The sequence below is a fragment of the Acartia tonsa genome, chromosome 12 (genome assembly GCF_053477335.1).
Source record: "Acartia tonsa isolate MP-2025a chromosome 12, ASM5347733v1, whole genome shotgun sequence".
In the NCBI taxonomy this organism is placed as follows: domain Eukaryota; kingdom Metazoa; phylum Arthropoda; class Copepoda; order Calanoida; family Acartiidae; genus Acartia; species Acartia tonsa.
Genome location: NC_137271.1, coordinates 42,569,735 through 42,594,183, shown reverse-complemented (window position 1 = coordinate 42,594,183; position 24,449 = coordinate 42,569,735). Strand labels below are relative to the sequence as shown.

The following is a 24,449-nucleotide window of genomic DNA, read 5'->3' as shown; positions in this document are numbered from 1 at the left end:
TTCTCTCAAAGCTTAATTTCAGAAAACGCTTTGCTACTAAATTGATGATATATAAATTGTGTAAATTACATAATCATAATTGATTTTTTAAACTAAAACATAACAATTTATGAAAGGAAATAGTTACAGTGGCGTGCAGATGGTTTTATTAAGTGTTTGTAAAAAGGAAAAGACCTTAATAATTTCTGGGAGGGGGGGAGGGGTGTTGACAGCTTAAGAATAGAGGAGTAGGTTCCATGTTTTGAAGCTTTTACCTCCCCTCCCCCTTAATAGAATATTTTGTGCACTATTGCTAATAAGGGTTTATAATTGATCGGAATGCCAGCTTTCTTCATTATCTATCTAGTTTATTGTGAAATCTTGCTTACCTTTTACCTACAACAACATAAACATTAATATTTCATCAATATATCAAATGTATTTGACTCCTAAATGAAAAAACCCAAAAAAAACCCATAAAAACCCAGGGTTTTTATGGGTTGGGTTGGGCTTTTTTAAAAAACCCTGGGTTTTTCCCCACCCTGATCAGGGGGGTGTAGGACCTTGTAAAGAAGGGTTTCCAGGGGTGTAGGGAGGTGGATACACCTTTTGCACGCCTCTGTCCTTGATTACAATTTCTTACTGAAATCACCCTTAGCCTTATTTTATTTTCAAAGGTACAAATAAATTAGAAACATTCATTACTTCAGTAACATTTTATTTTTAAATTAATTACATTGAATTATAAAATTTGTTAGTTATTCAATATTCATTATTAATTTATAAACTAAATATGTAAAACTAAATTCTAATTATGTTTGATATTAATTTGAAGGTTTAATTATTAAATATTAGTATTTTATAAACATTTACTACAATTATTGCGTTTTATGGAATATTTTGTAGTTTTAGCAGCAAAGATAATTTAAAAACTATTCTCCTTCATTCCTTTTTTCTTTCTTGTTGCTATAGGCCGCTTTTATTTCAAGACAAAAAAGATTTTTCGCGGATTTTCTAAGACAGGATCAAAACAAATTTTCGTCAAATGCTCTTTTTAGTCAAACTGACAAAAATGCACTGTTAGCGTATATTGCAAACTTGGAGCATATTTCTTAATATTAGTCATACTCATGAGCTATAGTTAAACAACAAATAACACCCTAAAAATTTAACCACTTGATGAATCCTGCAGATTTGTTAGACAAAGGCTTTTATGGTTATAAACTAATTTGTTTATAACTTTTCAAACAGTAATTTTCATCTACAGAAGGATTATTTTGTTTATTTATCGTCCATTGTCTTATCCCTAAAAATCCCTGAGATTTACTTGTATTGCGTTATTTTGCGATGTTCATTAAGCATCTCATTCATTAGCAAATTTAAATATTCTCAAATTAACATATTCAAATATTTTATTAAAACGAGTGGATGTAATTTACTCACTCAGTAAAATATTTTAATTAAAATCTAGGATAATTTTGTCCATATTTAGATCAACAAAGCTGCTTTTCTACCTAAAAACACTTAAAGACAGCTGATTTAACCCTTTCTTTATTTAATTGTGCGTTAGTTTTTCGTTTGTTTGTTTAATACTATAGGTCAGGCAATGTCATATTTGTTATTGGGAAGCGCTGTAGGGTTAGGTTATCGCAGGTAAAGGCTTCGCATGGTTAGGACCCCCGCAGGTGTTAAGCATAGGAGAAAAAACTACCTCCCCCATTTATTTTCAATTTATTTCAAAAATAATGGCTGGGTGTCAATGCTTAATCAACCACTTGTGGAAAAGCACCGACCAAATTTCAATAAATAGTGTTGCAATACATTGAAAGTAAAATTTGAAAGTCACTCAACTAGATAAATTCATAAATTCCACTAAAATCCACTTCAACTTTCTAAAATATTCCTAGAAAAATTCTTAAAAACTTTTAAACTTTGTAGAAGTTTATATAAATACATAATATTGTATTTATATGCAAATAAATATTTATGAAATACGAATTTTTCAAGGTTATGTCATTGTTAAAGATGTCCAATACACACAACTTCAAGTTGACGTTTGAAACTTAAGGGGGGAAATGAGTCAAATATGTAACTTATACCTACCCATCTGCTCTAGACAGCGGGTTTGTTTGGGTTTTTCTAAGGGGTTGTGAACTTCTAGAGGTAGAAGAAGGAAAATAAAGAACTCAAGGGTCTAAAAATTATTGTATAAAACCTTAACCTATTAAAGAAAAGAACATAAAACATAATTACTTATTTAATTAGATTTGTTGTTTTTTTGCATAATTGTAAGTATTGGATTGAAATATTCTGATTCACAGTCGCAATTTGTCACAATATATCACGCAACCTTCCAGTATTTCCAAAGTTGAAGGGGATAGAAAGGTGATTAGCCTGCAGTAGCCCCCCCCCCCCCCTAAATAAAAAAACGGAAAACTTTGTAATCTCCTCTGTAATTCCATTAGTTTGTGGAGACAATATCTCAAATTCAAAGAAAAATATGTTAAATGTTTTAAATTTCAGTATTTCCCTGATTGTGCAATGTTACGTCGGCATCCTGCCCCACCCCCATCCAACTTTGATCCGCTGGTAAAGGCCGCCAAGCAGCAGGGACATGAAATAATAATAGATACAGGTATAGATATTTCTCGCATCGTATTATAAACAGCTTTCCGCGGATATAACATGTACAATTACAAGATTAAAACCAGTTTTTTTATTGTACATATTTATATTCGTTAAAAACTGGATTCGATGCTAGACATAGTTTTTTCGTATGAATGAGAACCGGTTCTTTTTATTTTAACTTAAGAAATAAAACATGAATAAAACAGGGATATAAAGATGGTATAATACCCCCTGCCATATAATGGATTAGGGTTAGCAATCCGAATCCGCAATCCGTTCAATTTTTAGACAATTTTTGAACCCAGTATCCGAATCCGTAATCCGCAATTTAAACAATGGATTCGGATTGTTAATTTTTATGAATTTTGTAGCACTTAAATTTAGAATGTGGCAGACAAAACCCAAATAAGTATTTTATTATTTCTTAGCTACAAGTAAAATGATGGGTAGCATTCCAAATTTTTTTTTGTAATTTATTTTTACAGTAGCTTTTTTCATGCTTAGTTTAGGTTAGGTTAGGTTAGGTTAAGTGAGGGTTAGAAAATTTCTACTTTAGCTAGAATTTTTTTATTTTATAGAAAGACCTTCTAAAATATTGATAGAATCCGCAATCCGCAAAAAAAAACAAGAATCCGCAATCAACGCATTAATCCGCTTTATTTTTTGCCGGATTTTTGTAAGAATCTGAGTCCGACCCAAAAATTCGGCGGATTGCCAACCCTATAAGGGATAAACTAAATTTTGCCTTTGGTAGATTAATATTGAACTTTTCAAACCTTTACTCCAACAATCTTCAGATTTGTCTCTCCGTTCTTTTTATTCTTTCCGATTTTTTTTATATAAGGTGAGATTGTTTATTTAGAAAAATCTTAAGATTTCAAACATTCTTCCCATTAATTGATTCTTTCATTCCCAAGAGAGAAAGGGTGGATTGTTAATAATTCTTCTTATTAAAACTTGCTTATTACCTTTGGTTATTTAAGTTTTATTAGATCTTGTTCGTTTTTAACAAAGCTTTAGTGCGCAAACTTTTCTACAAATAATATAATAAAAATAAGGGGTATTTTTGTTGAGGGTGTACAACAATTTATCATCCATTGTTTATCTGTTAAGGTAAACAGCTGGCAGACTCGCTGAACTCCGCTACAGATGGAAAGAGACCATACCTAAATACTATGCTCAGGTAAACATTTGATTCATTAATTCTTATATAAATGTAACATCATGTAAAATCTTGATTAAAGTTGGACTGATGTGAATCTCATTACATAAGTCTATGAAAGGTTTTTAGATTTTTGGGGGACCCCCCACCTTTCTTCCGTCAGTTGCCTTTTATTTTATTCAGGTATTAAGAAGATTTTAGCTAATAGCAAATCATTATTCTTTTAACAAAGTTTAATTTAAAACATATCAATTAAAAAAATTACCCAATCGAAAGCGTGTTTTATAATGCAGAAATATTAAAGTATTAAAATTCAATTAAATTAATTAATTCTATTTTTGTAGATTTTCCTCCTTTCCTTCGAGTATTTTTTTTATTTTTTTTAAAATGAATATTACTGATACTGTTAAGAGCCCTAATTAGTAACACAGCTACTCTGTAATTTGTCAATTTTTGGTTGTCCGTCCATCAGTAAAAGCTAGTTAGGAATACAGATCCTACGCTATTTAAAATATAAAATGTTTGCTTTGATTTTTTCCTTGGAAAACGAATACACTAGAAATAATCGAGAATAGTTTTTTTTTTTTATCGCACCTTATTATTTTTTTTTATCGCACAGCTATCCGCGGAAAGTAAAATAATAAAATTATTACATTAATTTCAGTTTAGTTGTTTCTAGTTTAAGGCTCGGTCCAACAAAACAGAGAATAATTTTATGAATTTTATCAGTGATTTTTCAGTTTGGCTCAAAACCTGTTCTAATCCATAAAAAAATTAACTGGTTTCGAAACCATACAAGAAATTGTTTTAATATTGACTACCTGATTAAACTACATATTATCATTACATGTGTCAATATTTTCCCTATAATAATGCATTACAGTTTATTGTCTTTTTCATCTTTTTATTGCTACAATGCACAATACTGTCTCCGTTTATTTTAATTTGATTAAGAATGTTATTGGTGGTTTTAAGAGCCCTTATCTTGTTGTTAAGATTAATTTAGGGTATTTATTTCTTAGTTGAAATATTATCATTCAGAATTTAATTAGGTATTATTTTTCAATATAAATATTTTTGGTGGATCCGTCTATATTTATCGATAATTTATCCATGTTAGAATTGACCTATCTATTTCAACCTTTACCTGGCACAATGAATAGGATTCCTGTAACCATTTGTACAATTTAGAAAGTGTAGCAACTCATAACCATGATAATTTGTCCATTTGAAACATTATTTTACATATTTAATATGATTCCAATATTCTTGATTTTAAAGTCCAATTTTTTCTTTCAATTGATTTAGAGTCATATATTCTACGAATTAGTAATGTCATAAAATAAATGGTGCATTTTATTACAAAAATAGGTACAACTTTCTGATAATTTTAGGATGATTGCCACTAGGTGTATGATGCAAGCTAGATATTTTGCCAGTGGTACTATTGAGTATTCATTATTCAAGTAAGTAGATAGATAGACATTAGGGTAAATAGTAAAATAAATAGATAGATAGACCTTCTGGTAGATAGTAAGATATATAGAGACACTGGATGTATGATGTAAGCTAGATATTTTGCCAGTGGTACTATTGAGTATCCATTATTCAAAGTAGATAGATAGACATTAATGAAGATAGTAAGATAGATAGATAGATATTCTAGTAGATAGTAAAATATATTTAGATAGCAACTAGATGTATGATGCAAGCTGGTTATTTTGCCAGTGGTACTATTGAGTGTCCATTATAAAGTAAGTAGATAGATAGACATTAGGGTAAATAGTAAGCTAGAAAGATAGATAGACTCTAGATGCATGATGCAAGCTAGATATTATGCTAGTGGGACAATTGAGTGTCCATTATAAAGTAAGTAGATAGATAGACATTAGGGTAAATAGTAAGCTAGAAAGATAGATAGACTCTAGATGCATGATGCAAGCTAGATATTATGCTAGTGGGACAATTGAGTGTCCATTATTCAAGTAAGTAGATAGATAGACATTAGACATTAGTGAAGATAGTAAGCTAGATAGATAGATAGACTCTAGATGCATGATGCAAGCTAGATATTTTGCTAGTAGCATTATTGAGTATCCTTTATTAAAAATATGTAGATAGAAAGATAGATAAACGCTGCGAATGATAGATAGATATAAATATAAGTTAATTTTTACATTATTTTGTGGTATTCGGCAACCGTGAGCCATGCCTATGGCACCCCTGACCGGGGTTCGGGGAAGGGCCAAAGGCCCTCCCCCGAGTCCTGGGGAAGGGGTCTGCCGACCCCCTCCCTATGTCTAAAATTAATGATTGAATCTGACAAGCTTTATTATGGTTAAAACTGTATTGTTAATTCCCCCACCCTTTCCAGGGATGGGGGATCATTATTGCCCAAACTGACTATTGTATATGTATTATAATGCTTTTATGTTATGATTATTTATTCCTATCTGTGTAGTTATTGTTTGTTGTATATAGCTTTAGTACTCTTTAGACCTTCAATAAAGTGACAACTGAAATAGATGTTGATTATTATTTAGTGAATGCTAGAGAAGCGTAGCTTCTCTATAGTAAGGTGTCCACGTCTGTCACACTGCCGTAATCTAATTGAACTCCGGTGTCTGCCATTTATCCTCGGCGGATACCACAATTTCATCTTATTATCCTTTATCTTAATTAGTTTAAATATTCTAATAAAAGGAAATTATCTCAAAGGGTAGTTTCACGAAATGCATTTGAACTTAATTTAGTGAACCGCATAGTTTTTGCTAGTTATATGGCATATATTTGAAAGAATTTCAATTTTCTACCACGAAGTCTTTAAAATATCAAGACCTGAAAATTGTCTTTTTGTGATATATGCAATTTAAAAAGACGATTTTCAAGTCTTGATATTTCAAAAACTATGTGGTAGAAAATTGAAATTTTTTCAAATATATGCCATATTAATGTAGTTAATGTAGTCCTTGATAATACTCAAATTTTCCTCAATTTTATAATTACTTGTGATGTGTATTTGAGATCATACCCACTTTATTTTCCAGATTTAAGGATAATAATTTTATTTATTATATTTAGATTTGTATTTTTAGATTTAGGAGTAGTTTCTTAATGAATATTATATTATTTGTCAAATATAGTATTTAATAATTTTATATAACTATAGCAGACAAAAACCAAAAAAGTATTTTATTTATAAAAAGACCTTTAAAAATATTGCTAGAATCCGCAATCCACAATCCAAAAATTCGCAATCCGCGAAAAAAAACAAGGATACGCAATTCACGGATTAATCTGATTTTTTTTTGGGGGGGGGAGGGGGGTGTAAAAATCCTAATCCGGCCTAAAAATTGGGTGGATTGCCAACCCTAATATTAATAATGAAATTATAAGAATATTATTTCTTTTAGGCATTATGGTCTTGCCTGCCCGATCTACACCCATTTTACCTCACCAATCAGAAGATATGCAGATGTCATTGTTCACAGGAATTTATATATTTTTATACAACAACTAAAGTGATAAAAAACGACAACTCTTCCAAGATCTGGAGAAGTTTAGTGTAAAATGCAGCTTGAATCGATTATTTCAAAACTAAAACTTGAGAAATTTAGAGGTGGTTAGAGAAAAAAAGAAAATTTTTTTTGGGGGGGGGTATTTTTAATTTTTTTGGGGGGTTGGGGGTGTCCACCCCCAAAGAAAATAGTTATAAACCTTTTCGGGACCTATGAGAAGCTACCCTGTAAAGGAGAACCCGATCTGTTCAGCGGTTAGCGAGATCCTTCGCTACAAACAGACAAACAAACAGACAGACAACGTTCTACTTTGTATTATAGATTCTATTGTATATTCATTTCCTTTTGAAAGTTTCTTGTTTTTTTTTCCTTGGACTAAAATACTTAAGTTTTGTTTTAGGGAGTTTTAATATTTAATTTTGGTATTATGTTGTGTAAAAATACATTTATACATTAGGCTGTTGGCGGTTTCAATTCAGGTTAAATACAAACACATTTAAACTTTCTCCCTTTTCATTCATTCATAGATAAAAGTAAGTGTCTTAGATTTCATGCATTATAATTGTTGTTGTTGTTGTAGCCCTGATTCTCTTAAGTTATGACTCAGATGCACACGGAGACTGGAAGTAAGAATCCTTTGACCAATCTTAGATTGGTAAGCTTCGCGTACAGCTGATTGTATTCTATGTTACATTACAAGCTGACCCGCAATTCTCGTGAAAGCTACTCAATTATTACATCACTCTGGCCTAGAGTTTTGGCAGGTGTTCCATACTAAGCCACCCTAATTAATGGCACTCTCATACGAGGAGCATGGAAAAGGGAAAGCATGGTTAAAACTGCTTGATTGGTAAAATCCTAACTTTCTACAAATCTCCCTCCTTACAACCTTAGGGCATCTCAGGGAAGGTTGCGTGATCATAATCTGACAAATTGCGACAGCATCTGTCAACCAAGTGCAAATTCTATGTAGGGACTTGAACTTGGTTTCTCCCAACCACAGCGTAGTGCGCTAACCACTACACTATGAGACACACCCACACGTATTATAATTTTCGTCATTAATAGTAATCACTATTTAATTTGCTTGTCAGTCAAAAATTTCACTACGATCTTATAATTTGATTACATCGAGCTTAAACACAACTGGTACAGGAGATTATGCTTTTGAAATTCCCTGGCCATCAACAGGCTTATGACAACTCATGTATAATTTTATATTTATAGATTAACGACTTGAACTTTAAAATAATATAGACAAAAACAACTTTTACATAGAATTAAAGGTTTTCTCTAAGCATTTTTACATTTTAATATACTAAAACTCATCTAGTTTTAGAATAATGAGATTTTAATAAAGACCTGCTCAGATAATAATTTATGAGGTTACTCTGAGTGAGTGTCTGAGATAATAATTTATTATTATTACACTAGACATAGTTCTTTAAAACTTTGACAGAATTCATTAGGTTTTAAAATTTGCTTGTATTTTGCTACTTTGCAAATGTAACATTAAAATAGCCACTGAATTATACAATGGTTTTATTATTTTGAATATAAAACTCATAATAAAAGTATATTTAAGAATCATTATGACAGGGGAAATATTGTCGTCAATTTAGCTTGCCAATATGGACATAATTTATATGTCAGTTTGTTAATCCACTAGGAGGGGATGGCAAGGAGTAAAGGTGATGGATAAGAGGAGTAATAAATTTTAGCTAGCTAAATGTTTCACTTTGTTATAGTTCAGTATAATTCGGTGTTAGATCCAAGTAATAATAAATCCATTTTATCAATGCTTTGTCAGTCCCATTTATAAATATGATTCATGGAAAGAAGTAACTTCATAGACGTAACTGTCTTTTCTAATTCTAAAACCCAAGTGTTTGTTTTTGTGTAGTTTTAGCAACCTATAGGTTAGACATGTATTATAATTTATGGGTTTACTTCAGTGTTAATTTTCTAAGATAATGATTTATTATTCTAAACAAACAAGTTGGAACACTTGTTTTAGAGTGAAAGTAGAGTGAATTTTACTCACTTTTTTAAATATTATACTAGAGACTACGCCCCTAGAGGCCTCTACGGTAACTTGAGGTGGTCGGGGTCAAATTTTATTCGGAGCGAAGAGATACCCTTCTCCAAAATACATAAAAACCTTCCCTGGAAGCTTCACTGTAAATGAGGAACGTATCAGTTAAGAGAGTTCCTTTGCTACAGACAAAAAAGCTCACTACTTCATATAACAAAAAAGCTTACTACTTTATATAATAGGATTGAGCTAGGAACTTAAACAATGACTGTGTAACAAAAGGCTTTAGTACCTGGTATTAACATGATGGCTTCTATTCCTTATATTGTAATCTAACAACTTGTCATATTTTTCTATTCCTTCTTAAAAACTACTCTATTTAGCCTAAATAAAACTAATTGAAATTATTGAATGTTCTATATTTTATTATCTCTATTGTGTGTGTAGTTGAGTATATTTTGGTTGTGAGAGGTAAAAACATAAATTCTCATTATATTGACAAAATTATCTCATTTATCCTAACAGAGTGCACACTCAAATTGGAAGGCTTAAGAAAATGTACATTATAAATTCACCATAAAATTCTCATAAAAATGACATTTAGAATTTTCTTCTTGTGAAAGATGAATATATCAGCAAAGACAATTCTTAAAATGAATTATTAGATAAAGTTGTTTTTCTTTCCCTCGTATGACATGTCTGGTAAAAGTAAAACTATTCTTCCTTCAGATTATGGCTATATATAGAATTGTTAGTAATCCAAACATTTGTATTTCTGCAAAATTGTTGTTGTAAAACAAGTATAAATCATTTTCTCCTATTCATTCGAATCCGTTGAACCAGTTCTTATCCATACGAAAAAATTATGTCTAGCATCGTATTATATCCAGATTTCTACGAATATAAAAATGTACAATCATTATTGCCGAAGGCACCGGCTAAAAAAGCTGGTTTTAATCTTATAATTGTACATTCTATATCCGCGGAAAGTTGTTAATAATACGATGCGAGTAATAACTATTCTAGGGCTGGCAATCTGCCGAAGTTTTGGGTCGGATTCGGACTCTTACAAAAATCTGCCTCAAAAAGCGATTAATTCGTGGTTAAGTCTTAAAAACTAACAATCCGAATCCGCAATTTTCATATATAGATATTTTAAATTTTATTGGATAACTGAATTAAGAACATGGTACAGTTATAAAAGTAAATATTTAACACGGTGCAATTTACTTTAATTATATCTTGAATTGATATTAAGGAATTTAGTGAGACTCAAGGCCTTCTTAATTAACATTTTCTTTAAAACTTTTAATTAAATATTACACAAGCTTATGATGAATTTCACATTTCTTATGTGCATCTAAATAAATAAAATTCATATGTTAGATAATCAAAGTACCTATTAAAAAGTCATATACTTGATCAACTTCAGAAGTAAAAATATTTTATGCTTTCATTCAAATAAATCGAAAAAAAGGTGGAGCTAAGTTTACCTTAGGTAAACAATACACTCAAAAACAACCTCCATCCCCTCTTCATAATCAATTTTATTCAATGTGAGGGGGGGGGGAGATTTTTTTGGTTGCTAGGCACTTTAAGGGAAACTGCTAGACATTTTGTTACAAAAGAAAATGTATACATTTCATAAATGCAACTTATTTAAGGAATGTCTGGCAAAAAAAATATTAATATCAGAGGTGGATTCTTAAAAAAAAATTGCCCCACTAATCGCTTAGTGGGGCAAAATTGTTTTCGTGATAAATCCACCAAAATCACAAAAATTAAATAAAATATTTTAATAATCCTTCTAAGTTTTTTTTGTTGTAGATTTTTAATGTGATTTTGGTGGATTTTCACGAAAACAATTTTTTTAAGAATCCACCTCAATTCACTGCAAGATTTCTTGATAAAAAAAATTGATTAACAGTGAGTTATATAAAGAAATCAGGTAGATAGGTATTAGGTAGATAATAATGATTTACATTGAAAACAATATTAACTTATCTATAGAATTTTGTAGCATAATGACTGGCAATTATTTATAATATTAAGGAGTATCATTATACCTTAAAGTTGAGGAATATTATATTTCTGATCTAAAAAATTATAAATTCTCCATCTTACATTCTATATTCCGTGTTTTTTAAGGTCTCTGTCAGAAAAAGGTTGGCCTTTAGGAAAAAATACTTAGAAAACAATAAAACCCAAAAAAGAACCCAAAATACCCGGGTTTTATTAATAAAACCCATTGGTTTGGGTTATTTAAAAAAAAACCTTGGTTTTTACCACTTAATCAATCTAAGGAAGGTCATGATTTTAGTAGTCAATATATAATAGGTCAGTAAAAAAAAGAGTTGTATATCACCTCTTTTATAAACACAAAACACATAGTTTGTGACAAAGAAAGTTATATTATATGTTAAGAAAGCCTTATGCGACATTTAATTTCCCATTCGTTAATTATGATTTTCTTTCGACAAAATATATTATTCTATACCTACACATGTCAGTTTACAGAATTATGTCAAGGGTTTTATCTGCAAATATAAATTATCAAAAAAAAATATTTAGTTTGACAAAAAACGTATTTAACTACTACTGTAAAGTTATTTAGCTTCTTTTGACTTATAAGAAGCTACATTGTAAATAAGAATCATATCGATTCAGTGGCTAGTAAGATCCCTAGGTACAGACAGACAGATATTCACCCTGTTATTTTTATATAAGGTTTAATTTGTGCAAGCTTGACATTAATAAAGCATTTGATCCACAGTCACTTCACAGGTAAACTAGAGCGATATATTTTTTATTAAACATACAAATTTTCAAAAAATATCAATCTTGTGCTGTATCAATTTTCTTGTAAGAGCAATAAATTATGTGTAAGGAAAAATGAAACTACTAAATCATGGTTATCCTAGATATATTGAACTAAGTTGGTTTCATACTTATGGTATTTTTTGTTTTAACTAGCTGCTACGCCCCTAGAGGCCTAAAGGGGCAATTGAATTGGATAACCAATTTCTTAATTTAGATTTTAAAAGAAAAAGTAAAAAAAATTTCGGGGGGAGGGAATTTTTTTTTGGAAGGGGTTGGCTCCCCATTTTTACTTTTCCCCAAAATCAGCGTTGCTGAGCCAGAGCCGTAATTTTCGGTAATTGTCGTCAATTTAGCGTGCTAATAAGGATCTCATATATTGGTCAGTCCATTCATCCAGTAGGAGGGAAGGTGGTGTATAGTGGTTATTGGTTTTTAGTAGCGAAGCTACTCTATAATTCGCTTTGTCCGTCCGTCAGTCAGTCCGTAACGCTATGGGGGAAATGGGATTTACTCAGCTCCTATAAAAGATAGAATGCTGAATTTTTTTGACAACATTCCCATAATTAAGGAGCACAATTGACTATAAAACATCATTGGCGTTCGGACCGATTTTTAGCAGGTTTTAGGCTATTTTTATATTTTTCACATTTTTCTCCATATCTTCAGTGTTTATGGTCCGATTTTCAAAATTTTTTCAGTTACAGATATCAAAATTAAATTTCCCGTCGTTTAAAGGAACAACCATGAAGGCCAGACTGCCTTTTTAGCAGGTTTTAGGCTATTTTTATATTTTTCACATTTTTCTCCATATCTTCAGTGTTTATGGTCCGATTTTCAAAAATTTTTCAGTTATAGATATCAAAATTAAATTTCCCGTCTTTTAAAGAAAACAGCCTTTTTAGCAGGTTTTAGGCTGTTTTTTATATATTTAAAATTTTTCTCCATATCTTCAGTGTTTATAGTCCGATTTTCAAATTTTTTCAGTTATAGATATCAAAATTAAATTTCCCGTCTTTTAAACAAAGTAACCATGACGGCCAGACTGCCTTTTTGGCAGGTTTTAGGCTATTTTTATATATTTTTCCATATCTTCAGTGTATATGGTCCGATTTTCCAAATTTTTTTAGTTAAGGATTTAAAAATTAAATTTTTTGTCGTTTTAATAAAACAACCATGACGGCCAGACTGCCTTTTATCAGGTTTTTGGCTATTTTTATATGTTTTACATATTTCCACATATCTTTGTTTATTTTGATGCAATGTTCAAACTTTTATGGGATATCAGTATCAAAATAATTTTTCCCATTGTTATGAGCATCTTAAATATAATTTACTTTGACCATCGTCATCATGCAAAATAAAACAAGGTTTCATGTTTATTTTAACCAATAAATCTATTCTTGATTTTTGTAAAAACCTTTTAAATCTACCTGTACGTATTCCCATCGACGATTTTTTGTGCTTCGCTACTTATGGATGTTGTCATCCTTGTTTTTTAGTCAGCGGTGAACATCACTTTATCTGAGTACATGAAAATCTGGTGCAACATCCAAGTAATGATATATCGATTAGCAGGCTCAACAGGAAAATAATGTAAAATAATGTAGCAAATCTGTAAAGTAGCTTCACTAAGTACCTTAAATATTATTTAACATTTTGTTGTACATATAAACTACCACGAAAAAATTACAAAATTTCTAGTTATTTTCGTTTTGTAATTACAAATATTAAATCAATTTTTAGAACTAAAATTATTTTTTTTTTCACTTTAGCAGAAGATTCTAAGAAATAATTTTTAATTAAAAGTTTTGTTCTGTAATTTTCTCGTATTGGTCAGAACTTAGGTAAATAGGTAATAGGGCGGGTTAATATCGAAATTAGGCAAAGAGGGGATGAGCAACAGATAAAACTAACTTAAATAAAATTTCTGGCCGAAAAAGAATTTTTAAAAATTGAGTTTTAGAATGCGACTACTTAAAAATGTATTTAATTAATAAAAGATATGCAAAGGCGACATTCAGGTACTCTCCACATATTATCTCAGTTACTTTTAGTGCTAGAGGGCTAAATATTTTTGTGCATTTCCCAAGTTTGATAATGAATTTCTGACTATAAGTCAGTTAAAGTCATATTTTGCTTTCTTACCCTTTATTTACCAACGACAAGACATTCAAACGTATAGCTATTTGTAAATGTAAATTTGTAAATATCTCGTTCCTGGCCTTAGAAATGACTAAAAAACCACCATTTTTTAAGGTTTATTGAGAATTTTCCAATTTGTAGAGGTTTTTTTTGAGATTTTCTCAGGCTAGGAACAAGATTTTTTGAAACGGTTAAAAGTTCCTGATTCTACTCCTCAATGCCTTTCCTGGGAGCACCATGAAGCCATAGTTCTGATTCAATAAATTTTTGACACCCATTTACAAATAGCTATACAATTGAAGGATTTGTCGTCAGCGGTTTTAAGATAAATTTTAAATCATCCAGAGGTATATTATTCTCATAAAAATCATTTGCAGATCCCCGCTTTGGTCTTAGAAAAAAAATTGACCAAAATCGACCCACCCTAATAGGTATGGTTTAAGACATAATATTTTGTCAATTTTGGAAAAAATTAACTAAAAGAAAAACTGTGTAAACTTGTTTGGTATTGAGTAAATTGTACAATTTATTTAACAAGCATGACTATATAAGGATCTTGGACAAAGTAGCTTCGGACAAAGTAGCTTCCTAACCTATGTAAAGCCTTAGAACATTGATTTAAGAAAAATATCATCAACTGATAATACATAGGTGGTTTAGAATTTCGTGGATTTTGCAAAAAGTTGTTGATAGATTTTTACAATTTTTGATATTGTTTTTACAATTTTTAATAATGTTTTTAAATTTTTTTTGGTTAGGTTAGGTTAGGTTATAGGCTAGGGGGCTGAGCGCCCGCGGCTAGGCAGGCCAGGGGGCCGAGTGCTGCGGCCATGACCATTATTAACAGTGGAGGCTACTTTCCTTAGTCTTGAAGCTACTTTGTCCTGAAGCTACTTTGTCCTGAAACTACTTTGTCCGAAGCTACTTTGTCCAAGATCCGTTATGAAAGCTTTGTATTACCTGAGGGCCAATGATTAGCTACATTTTTAGCCTGATGAACATAATCTAAAGTTTATTTATTTTAACTTTTTAAGCTAAGATTTTATGTTGGCTGGGATGCACCTTCATTACAAAGTTGGATGGCTGGTATCATCTCTTATTCTGAAAACCCAAACATTCCCCCCTCCCTCTCTCGTAGCTTATAAATAAGATTTCATGGTAAAATATTTGTCTTTCAAACTCCAAGTAACAAATCTATAGCAAAGATGTATTATTCTGATAACTACCCCCCCCCCCCCTTTTCCAATGACCTTTTTCATCTGCTAGCAAATTGTTTTCTGCTACTTGGCTAAGTTTATATTCCCAACACCATTGGTTGATTTTCAAAGACCCATACAGTCGGCACAATGTCATAAATATAGGAAAATACAGTTATTTAACCCCTTCCCTCTCTAGTATTTTACTCTAACCACCAAGTATTCTACTAAACCAAATACAAACACTTAAATCCTTGACTTAACCTTCTCTTTATACGCATGATAAGCTTATATTGGCCAGGGAAAAGGGAAGGTGATTCTGACAAACAATTCTAAATGAAAATTTCCCCTCAACCCCCTTCCCTGATTTCTCCCCCTTCTTACCCACTTCCTTTTCAGTTTCACAAAAAAAACAAGTTTTACTCCAACAAAAAATTTAATTTTTTGCAATTTCAAATGGAATTAGTTGGCTGAATAGCAGCCCCTGCTATTGGTATACACATGACTTGAAATAGGGTGGGTATGATGGTTGTTCCAAGTGCAGTATACTTGCAGAGTAGATTTACAAACTAAAAACATTTCAAACTTTTCTTCATTAAATCTCATACATCTTAATGCAAACATGAACAGAGATATTACATTCAAATTATTATCTTTAATTTGTAGGTAGTAACTTTGATTTTTCTAGACTGAAAATTTTTATGATCCCTCCTCCCTAACTTTATTTTATGATAGACTCTAAATGCCATTTAGGACACTTGAAGGAAAGGTGGGGGGGGGGGGGGGGGGTCCATTCTAATTTGAAAAAGTAAACAAAAATTTTTGGAGGGAAGGGAGATTTTTTCTTGGGGCGATTTCTCTTGGGAGGATTAGATAGTTAGAAACCTTCCTTGAACATGCGGATTAAATTGGTCTTGATTGAAACCGAATTATCCCATTATTGCCCTCGGTTGAAAATTTGTACATAAGTTCACATTATGTAAATTCAAAAGTATGTAATACATTGCATTGTAATACATGTGTAATGCAATTTATTAAAATAATTAAATCTTTACTCAAGTTTGGTCGCTTTGCTTTCATGAAATATTCTTGAGGAAAATTCAGAGAAAATTCTGAAATGTTAATTTTATCTACTTCAAGTTTTATCTTATGAAAGAGAAGCTTTTATATAATTGGAGTATGTCAGTCAGTCTCTGTACAAATAAAAAAAAAGAAAGAACTTGGAAAATATAATTTTTAAATATGAAATTAATAAAGTAAAATAATATCTGTATGTCCCCACCCCGTGGACCGACTTAAATTGGGTCTTTGAATATCAGCCTATAGCATCGCGAATATTAGCACAGCCAAGTCGCTACAAAAGAGCAGAAAGCAATTTGCTGGCAGACGGAAAGAGTCCCCAAGACTAGATCCTTATGATCTATACTTAGTACATTTATTATGAAAGTATTAACTCGTTTCTACATTTGTTAAACTTTATTTTAAACTAACATTCTATTTTGGTGTTGTACGTTTTGAGCAATATTATTGATATTTTAAAGTTAAAATTTGCCTGTTTTATTTGACTTTTTGTAAAAATATGATTTTAATAAGCTTTACTATCATAGATGTTGCCATTCTTGTTTATTAATACTCAAGTTTGAATATCTATCTACTAAAATACATGATTTTATACTTTTACATTCTTAATATATTTTGAAAGCAAATCTTTTCTATGATAAGTGTATACTTAACTTTTCCTATTATCGCTCTTGATCTAAAACCTATTATGTCTAAACAATAAAGAATAAGTCTCAAAAGCTAAGCAAATCCACGAGAATTATATCATTGTATTTACGTATATTTTTTACTAGCGAAGCTACCCCTTAATGCACATTGTCTGTACATCCGTCAGTTATTTTGTCCGTAACGCCAAGGGGGATCAAATGTGATTAACTCAGAAGAAATTTTCAGTGAAGATTCCTATAACATATATGCATCTAGTCTTTATATTGTTTTGTCCTTCTGTCCGTCGGTCATGCTTCAAAAGACATCAAAAATATTTTTATGAATGTTGTCATTCTAATAATTATTTTACTAAAAAGTGAGAATTTGGTAGATTTTTATTGATTTAAAGTTGTCGTTTTCGCGCATTGGATGTTGTTATCCTTGTTAGTTATTTACTAACATTTTTAGTTACGTCATGGATTAGTTTAATTTTGAAAGTCAGCTATTCTTTGAAACTTTTTTTGTTTCTTTTCAATGGAAGTAACTTTTGGTTTCTTTTGTATTATATGACGTTTTTTCTTTCTTTTTATTAAGAAACCAAAAATATCCTGTTTATTTATTATTTTAACTTTGAAACTTTATGCTTACAATTTGTCATTGGTAATATCTACTTGTTGTTTAAGATCCCTAAAACGGCTCTCAAGCAAAGGTTTATCAATCTAATTGTCTGTGTCCATTCAATTTAGGAATTAGTTAGAAATCTCAAGAGATAAGACAAATTGACGATAAAGGTACAGGTAGGTTATGCTAAAATTCCGTAAAGGTGTGAGTTTTAAGGCTTAACAAGGATGACAACATCCTTAAAAGCGAAGCACTGAAACGGAAAGACAAACGGACATTATCACTTGTATTTTGTCAGAACTGAATAAGCAGAATATAAATGTATAAGAGTCGAAGCAAAATTTTAAGTAAATTTGTTGAAAAACTGCTTGATACAGGTTTATGTACATTGTTCATACTTACATTTTTAGGACTTAATTATAGAGTTGCTTAGCTTATAACATTATGCTATGTTGTCTCAGGAATCAATATACCAAAAATCAGATCAATCGGATGAAGATCACAAAACAATTTGATATTAAAAAAGTAAAAAAATCTACATGTTTAAAATAGACGTACGGACATTCTGGTAATGATTATAGAGTTGCTTCGCTTTCTAAATCGTACCTAACTACTACAGGAATCACCATGCAAAGTTTGAAATCGATAGGACATTTCTAACATGCCTAAATTAGCTATCCGTTACAGACTTACGGACGGAACGACCCTAATTATAGAAAAGCTTCGCTTTTAAAAATAGTAGAAAGATAATGTTCACAAAATATAAATAAATAATATTTTTTTGTCTATGGTTCTATTCAATAAGGAATATACATAATTAGTGATAATTATCGTTCTACTACTGTTTATAAGCCTTAAAACTCACACCTTTACTGAATTTTAGCACAACTTACCTCCCCCTTTATATGCATCCCCAATGGTGATTCACAAAAATTTTTGAGCCAAAAATATGATAATGCAACCATCGAATTTCATTATAAAAACTTTGGGTACCTATTCTTTATAATTTTAAATGTGTTTGTAACCCAACCCCTCAGGCTGATGCAACCTATGCTAACCTGGTGGATAAGAAACGAACTGAGAAGATTGCTGAAAATATCAACTACAGACACAGGTAAAGAGGAGTATGCACGAACGAGAGCAAGTGATTCTAAGCACCTCCCAGCAGTGATTCTAAATGTTTTTTGGTATTATCCTCTTAGAAATTTTTTTTTCAATTTTGAAAATTTTTATACACTCTAACCAGTAATGTGACTTATTTATTCCAACATCGTGTTCTTATGGGTCTAGTAAACTCATTAGGGAACTGTCTCGATTTACTCAGTAAACCTAGATATCTCCCGGTCAGGCATTCGCACGCACTATACATAACCAATGTGTGTCGCGGCCATATCCTGTGGTGCCCCTAACGCTGCGAGGCTACCCAATATAACCTAATCTAACGGCACCTAAAGTAATAAACTAACGAAAAACGGAACTTTGATTATTGAACATAAACTTAAAATTAGCTAACTTACAAGTCAACGAAAACAATCTTGAAATCAGTCTATCTTGGGGCTTTTAGGAAAATAAACAACAATCAGTCTGATTTTAAAACCTTCTTTTGAAAGAAAGAGAGGGGTAGGTTTCTGGTAGAATCCGTAAAGGTTATGTGTTATAAGTTAAAAACAGTAGTAGAACGATAAAAATTTATGTTAACTTTATAAAAAAAAATTGTCTATAGGTAGTTCTTTTCAATAAGAAATGCACATATTTAGTGAATATTATCGTTCTACTACTATTTTTAAGCCTTAAAACACACACCTTTACGGATTCTACCAGAAACCTACCCATTTCTTTGTAAAAATTGTTAATGGTTAGGAAAGCCCAAAAATAATATGTTATTAATTTATAATGTTTAGGATGGCCCAGTATGCAGGAAGAGCCTCTGTCAATCTCTACACTCATCTCTTCTTCAGGTAAGCTGTTCTTCTTAGTGTCATCACTTATGTCATCTTAGTGTCTTATTTTCCTATAGAACTAGCGGCTACGCTCCTAGACGCCTCTAGGGGCTCTTTAGGCCGGGGGGTGGGGGAGGGGGTAAGTCGACTACCACTTTCAATTTTAGTTTTAAAAAGAAATGTTTTTGAAATATTTTGGAGGGGGTCATTTTTGCAATTTTTCTTGGAAGGGTGGTGGAACCCTCCCTCCAAATAGTTATAAACCTTCCTATGAGAAGCTATCCTGTAAATGAGAACCATATCGGTTCAGTGGTTACTGAGATCCTTCGGTAAACACACACAGACTGACATGAAAAACACGTTTTGCCAAACGACACATTATTCAAAACCATGTCATGGCCAATTTTCATTAACCTCGCCCGAATATGGCAGGTTTCCTACATTTATTTTCTCTAACAGAGAGACTTCATGGAGAAAATCTTATAAAATCTATTTTTTATTTTAAAGGAGGAAGATATGGGGAGAAATTTTGTTATTTTCTATATTTAACTAGCGGCTACGCCACTAGAGGCCTCTAGTGGCATTTAAATGTTTTTCTGTTATTTTAAATATCTAATTTGAGAAATAATTAGTCTATGTTATCAGCTGTTTAATTCATGTCTCTACGCAGCGCGACTACGCTAGCGACACTAAGCGGCGGAAATTTTTCAATTTTTTTCGATTTTATTGTGATTTCTCTTGGGAGGGTGGTGGTACCCTCCCCCAAAATAGTTATAAACCTTCCCGGGACCTATGAGAAGCTACCCTGTTAAGGAGAACCCGATCGGTTCAGCAGTTAGCGATATCCTTCGGTACAGACAAACAGACAAACATTCTGTTACTTTAGTATAAGGATTAATTCCGAAAGAGAAAATTAAATTGCTAAAACTACGGAAATCTAAAAGAATATGGACGGACCTAATAGGATTATACCTTTAGTCAATATGGGATTAACTATAATAAGACTTTGCCTATACACATATCTTTGTTTTTTAATAGTTTGGTGTTTCCCTTAAAGTGTCTAACGAGCACCTCAACCCCTCTTCACTTGGCAGACATTTTGAAAGTTTATCTTTTTAAAGACAAATTTTGCAAAGAATGAGACTTTGTTTTCCCTAGGTAAAGACTTAAAATTTTTGGAATTTCTCTTCTGTTTAAAACTCTTATTCTTGTCCAAATCCCTTATTTTTTATTTAAATTCAAAGCCATTTCTTAAAAGTTTTCATATTTATGTGAATTGTACAAAAGTTAATCTCATAGATTCTTTGCAGGTACCGTTCCATGCATACATACAATCAAGAACGAATATTACATTTAGAGCAAAGTTTCTGAAAGAAATATAACAATATTGTGTAAAATAGCATTAAATAGCACAGAGTAGAATAATAATGATTTGGTTTTCATTAGTAATTTGAAGAAAAAAGACAATTTTAACATATATAAATGCACACCCCCCTAATTAAGATAAACTAAATTTCCCATTAGGTAGAGAAAAAGTATTGGTTTAAAATTTTGGACAACTCAATCAATAATTAAGGCATGTATAATGTATAAGTGAATCATATGGGTTGTAAAGTAGCCTTACTGCTAAGAATATGTTGAGTTGAAATTAAAATTCCACAAGATGCACACAGCGAGGCATAAAGTTATTATTATTAGAATTTCATCCATCCACAAGACGGAATATTAATTAAGGAGGGTATATTCTTTACAATATCGACCAAAGGAGAGATGAACATTTCTATCTAACGGGATTTTAAACCCTGCGGGACTACCTAGTAGTACCTTATAAACCCAAACGTAACCTGGCTTAAATAATCAATCAAACGATAAACTAATATTCCCATCCCTTTATTTTAGATTTATTATTACATTAAGGGAAAGTGAAGAAAAAAATCTAGTGGAACAGAAAAAAATGTCACTGTTCACTACTGTCCCCTTAGCAAAAAATAGTGTGTGTGCCCTTGGTTCGGACTTGTGTAAATTATTTGCCTCAATTTTTTGTCTGTTTTATTATATTTACTTTTCTTCACAATCTCCCTTTTTTCATCTTGTAAAATATTAAGTAAAAAACAGGAATTTTAAGGGATAAGACAATGGACAATATAATGATGTACATCACCAATAGTGATAGACAAAACTACTCCTTCTGTAAATTAAGATAATTGGTTGAAAAGTTTACACTACTGGTTATGAAACAAACCAATAAACAATTCAATAAAGTTCCATGACAAACGCAGGAGGCCCAAACGTCGGAGTGGACAAACGCAGGAGTGTTAAAATATTAATTTAATTAAGTATTTCTGTGCAGATTAGGTTAGGTTAAGATATGAATGTACAAATAAGCCCCCCGCAGGGGTTAGGCATTTAAAAAAACTATAAGATAGTCTAAAATAGGTTAGGTTAGGTTAAGTGTCCACTCCTACGTTTGTCCACTCCGACGTTTGGAACTCCTGCGTTTGTCATAGGACCTTCAATAATAGTACCTAACGTTTTTGAACCATCAAATAAGATAAAGTGGTTAGGATACAACTTTGGTTCTATTACAGGAATTATCCTGACAAGTTTGAAATCGATAAGACAATTCTAACATGCCAAATTAACGATAAGAACTATCCCTTACGGACGGACAGACCAACCCTAATAATAGAAAAGCTTCGCTTTTAAAAAGGGGGGGGTTTTTAATGCAACCATCTCGTAATCAGTGAGCAAATGGCACTTAGAATTCGAATTTCCATCTATAATTTTGCATGAGTAATCCTTGGTAGGTATATTTTCCCTAAATCGAACAAAAAGTTGGAAAAGTTACGGCTAACGGCTGGCGGCTCAGCTATTTTGCCATTTTTTTGATATTTATACTGCAAATTAGTCACGAAACCTCTCTCAACATAATACTCTTTTCTACTCCAAAACGCTATCAAACGGTTCTAGACGGTAGTTGTTGGTACTAGAAGTTTTAAAATTGGTTATTGCTGTCATTTAACATGAATTAAACCAAAAATATGTTTTAAAACGTCGATTCCTACGTAATTGATGATGGATTTACCCTGAAAATAGGCAAAAAAACGGCTGAACGGCTGAGCCGCTAGCCGTTACTTTTCCAACTTTTTGTTCGATTTAGGGAAAATAGACCTACCAAGGATTACTCATGCAAAAGTTCAGATCGAAATTCGAATTCTAAGTGTCATTTGCTCACTGATTACGAGATGGTTGCATTAAACCCCCCCCCCCCTTAATTTTTATGACAAAATATTTGTTTAGTGATGTGCCATATCCCTTTTTCCCTGAGGAAAACCTTTAATCCTATTAGAAGTATCTCAATAAGCTAACCTATAATATACTTACATAACTGTGAGTTTGTTAAACACTGAGCTGGATCTTTAAATGTGTAGCCGTAGCCGTAGCCGTGGCCGTAGTTTTAGCCGTATCCGTAGCCGTCGCCACTGCCAGTGCTGCCAATAAAACATGGATTTTTAAATGCTTGAAGTGTTTACCTACGTATTATTATTATTATTTTATTTCATATTTTTACAATTTAAAAAGTGGCTGTGATTTAAAGATCGCTATTAGGTTAGTGGCTGTACCTCTGGCAGCGGCAACGGCAACGGCTACACATTTAAAGATCCAGCTCAGTACCATGCAATTTATATTTATTAAACCAAGAGCTACTTTATAATTCAGAGAGGGAGGGGGCATTAGGGTGTTAATTGCACTGGTACCCAATGTTTTGTTAGCTCAAAAACGTTGGGTACTTTGACTGATTGGTTAGTTTAAAACTAGTAGTGTCTAACAACAGTACTACGCAATTTGTATTTCGTAGCTAAGCAATTTTATTATTCCCAGGGAAGAAGTGTACATTGGGCTGTTAACTCCACTGGTACCCAAAGTTTTATAATCAAGTTATCTTATTCGTTGGGTACTTTTACTAGATTTTATTTGGTTAGGTCAAACTGGTAGTGTCCAAATGTTTCAGCCATAATTTTAATCTACTAAAGGGTAATTTTGTTTATTATTGTTTGTGACCTTTTTCTTGTCAGAAGATACAAAATATACCTGGTTTCAATGAAGTATTTGCTTTAAATCATAATCCCCCCTACTTAAAATTTTTGCTTTGTCCTTAAGAACTTAAGTGTTGTATTTTACAATATATAATAGGGTTAATTTTCAACAATATTTGCAAAGTTATTTTTAACAGCTTAAATTTATTCATGTTCTCTTCGACTTTTCAAAGTTTCCAGCTAATAAAATATTTAAAATAGTTTTATTAGCAGAAACGTGTTTTAAGCAAAATGAATGGATTTGTTATTTCTTGGATCTTACACAAGATTATCATGAACCCTATTAAATTATAACTTGTAGCTGGCTAAATTAACGATCCATCCCCTTTACCCCATCACCTCCCCTTCTACTAGATGAACGAACGGACCAATAAGTGTTGTGCATGTTAGCAACCTAAATCAACGACAATTTTTCTCTGTCATAATATAAACTTATATTCTATATCCATTGCAATATGCATTTGTAGGGGAAGTTTTATCGACAAAAGCAACATTTCCTATACCTATTACAGTAAAAGACCAAATGTTTAGGAAATCATCTTTAATGTATTTTGGTTTTTAAAATATAAAATCAATACAACTCTAATATATTTAGTTTCTAATC

General features: G+C 31.6%; 1 protein-coding gene across 1 annotated transcript in view; it reads left to right on the top strand.

Moving 5' to 3' along the window:
- The window catches only part of Dis3 (exosome complex exonuclease RRP44-like protein Dis3), a 104,454-nt gene that overhangs the window by 60,332 nt on the left and 19,673 nt on the right, over positions 1-24,449 (top strand). The window contains exons 25-31 of the mRNA XM_080179158.1: positions 2,503-2,614; positions 3,721-3,790; positions 5,164-5,235; positions 7,183-7,261; positions 7,746-7,766; positions 18,846-18,922; positions 19,710-19,766. Coding sequence (XP_080035284.1) covers positions 2,503-2,614; positions 3,721-3,790; positions 5,164-5,235; positions 7,183-7,261; positions 7,746-7,766; positions 18,846-18,922; positions 19,710-19,766 — 488 coding nt within the window. The remainder of the gene's footprint in view (positions 1-2,502; positions 2,615-3,720; positions 3,791-5,163; positions 5,236-7,182; positions 7,262-7,745; positions 7,767-18,845; positions 18,923-19,709; positions 19,767-24,449) is intronic.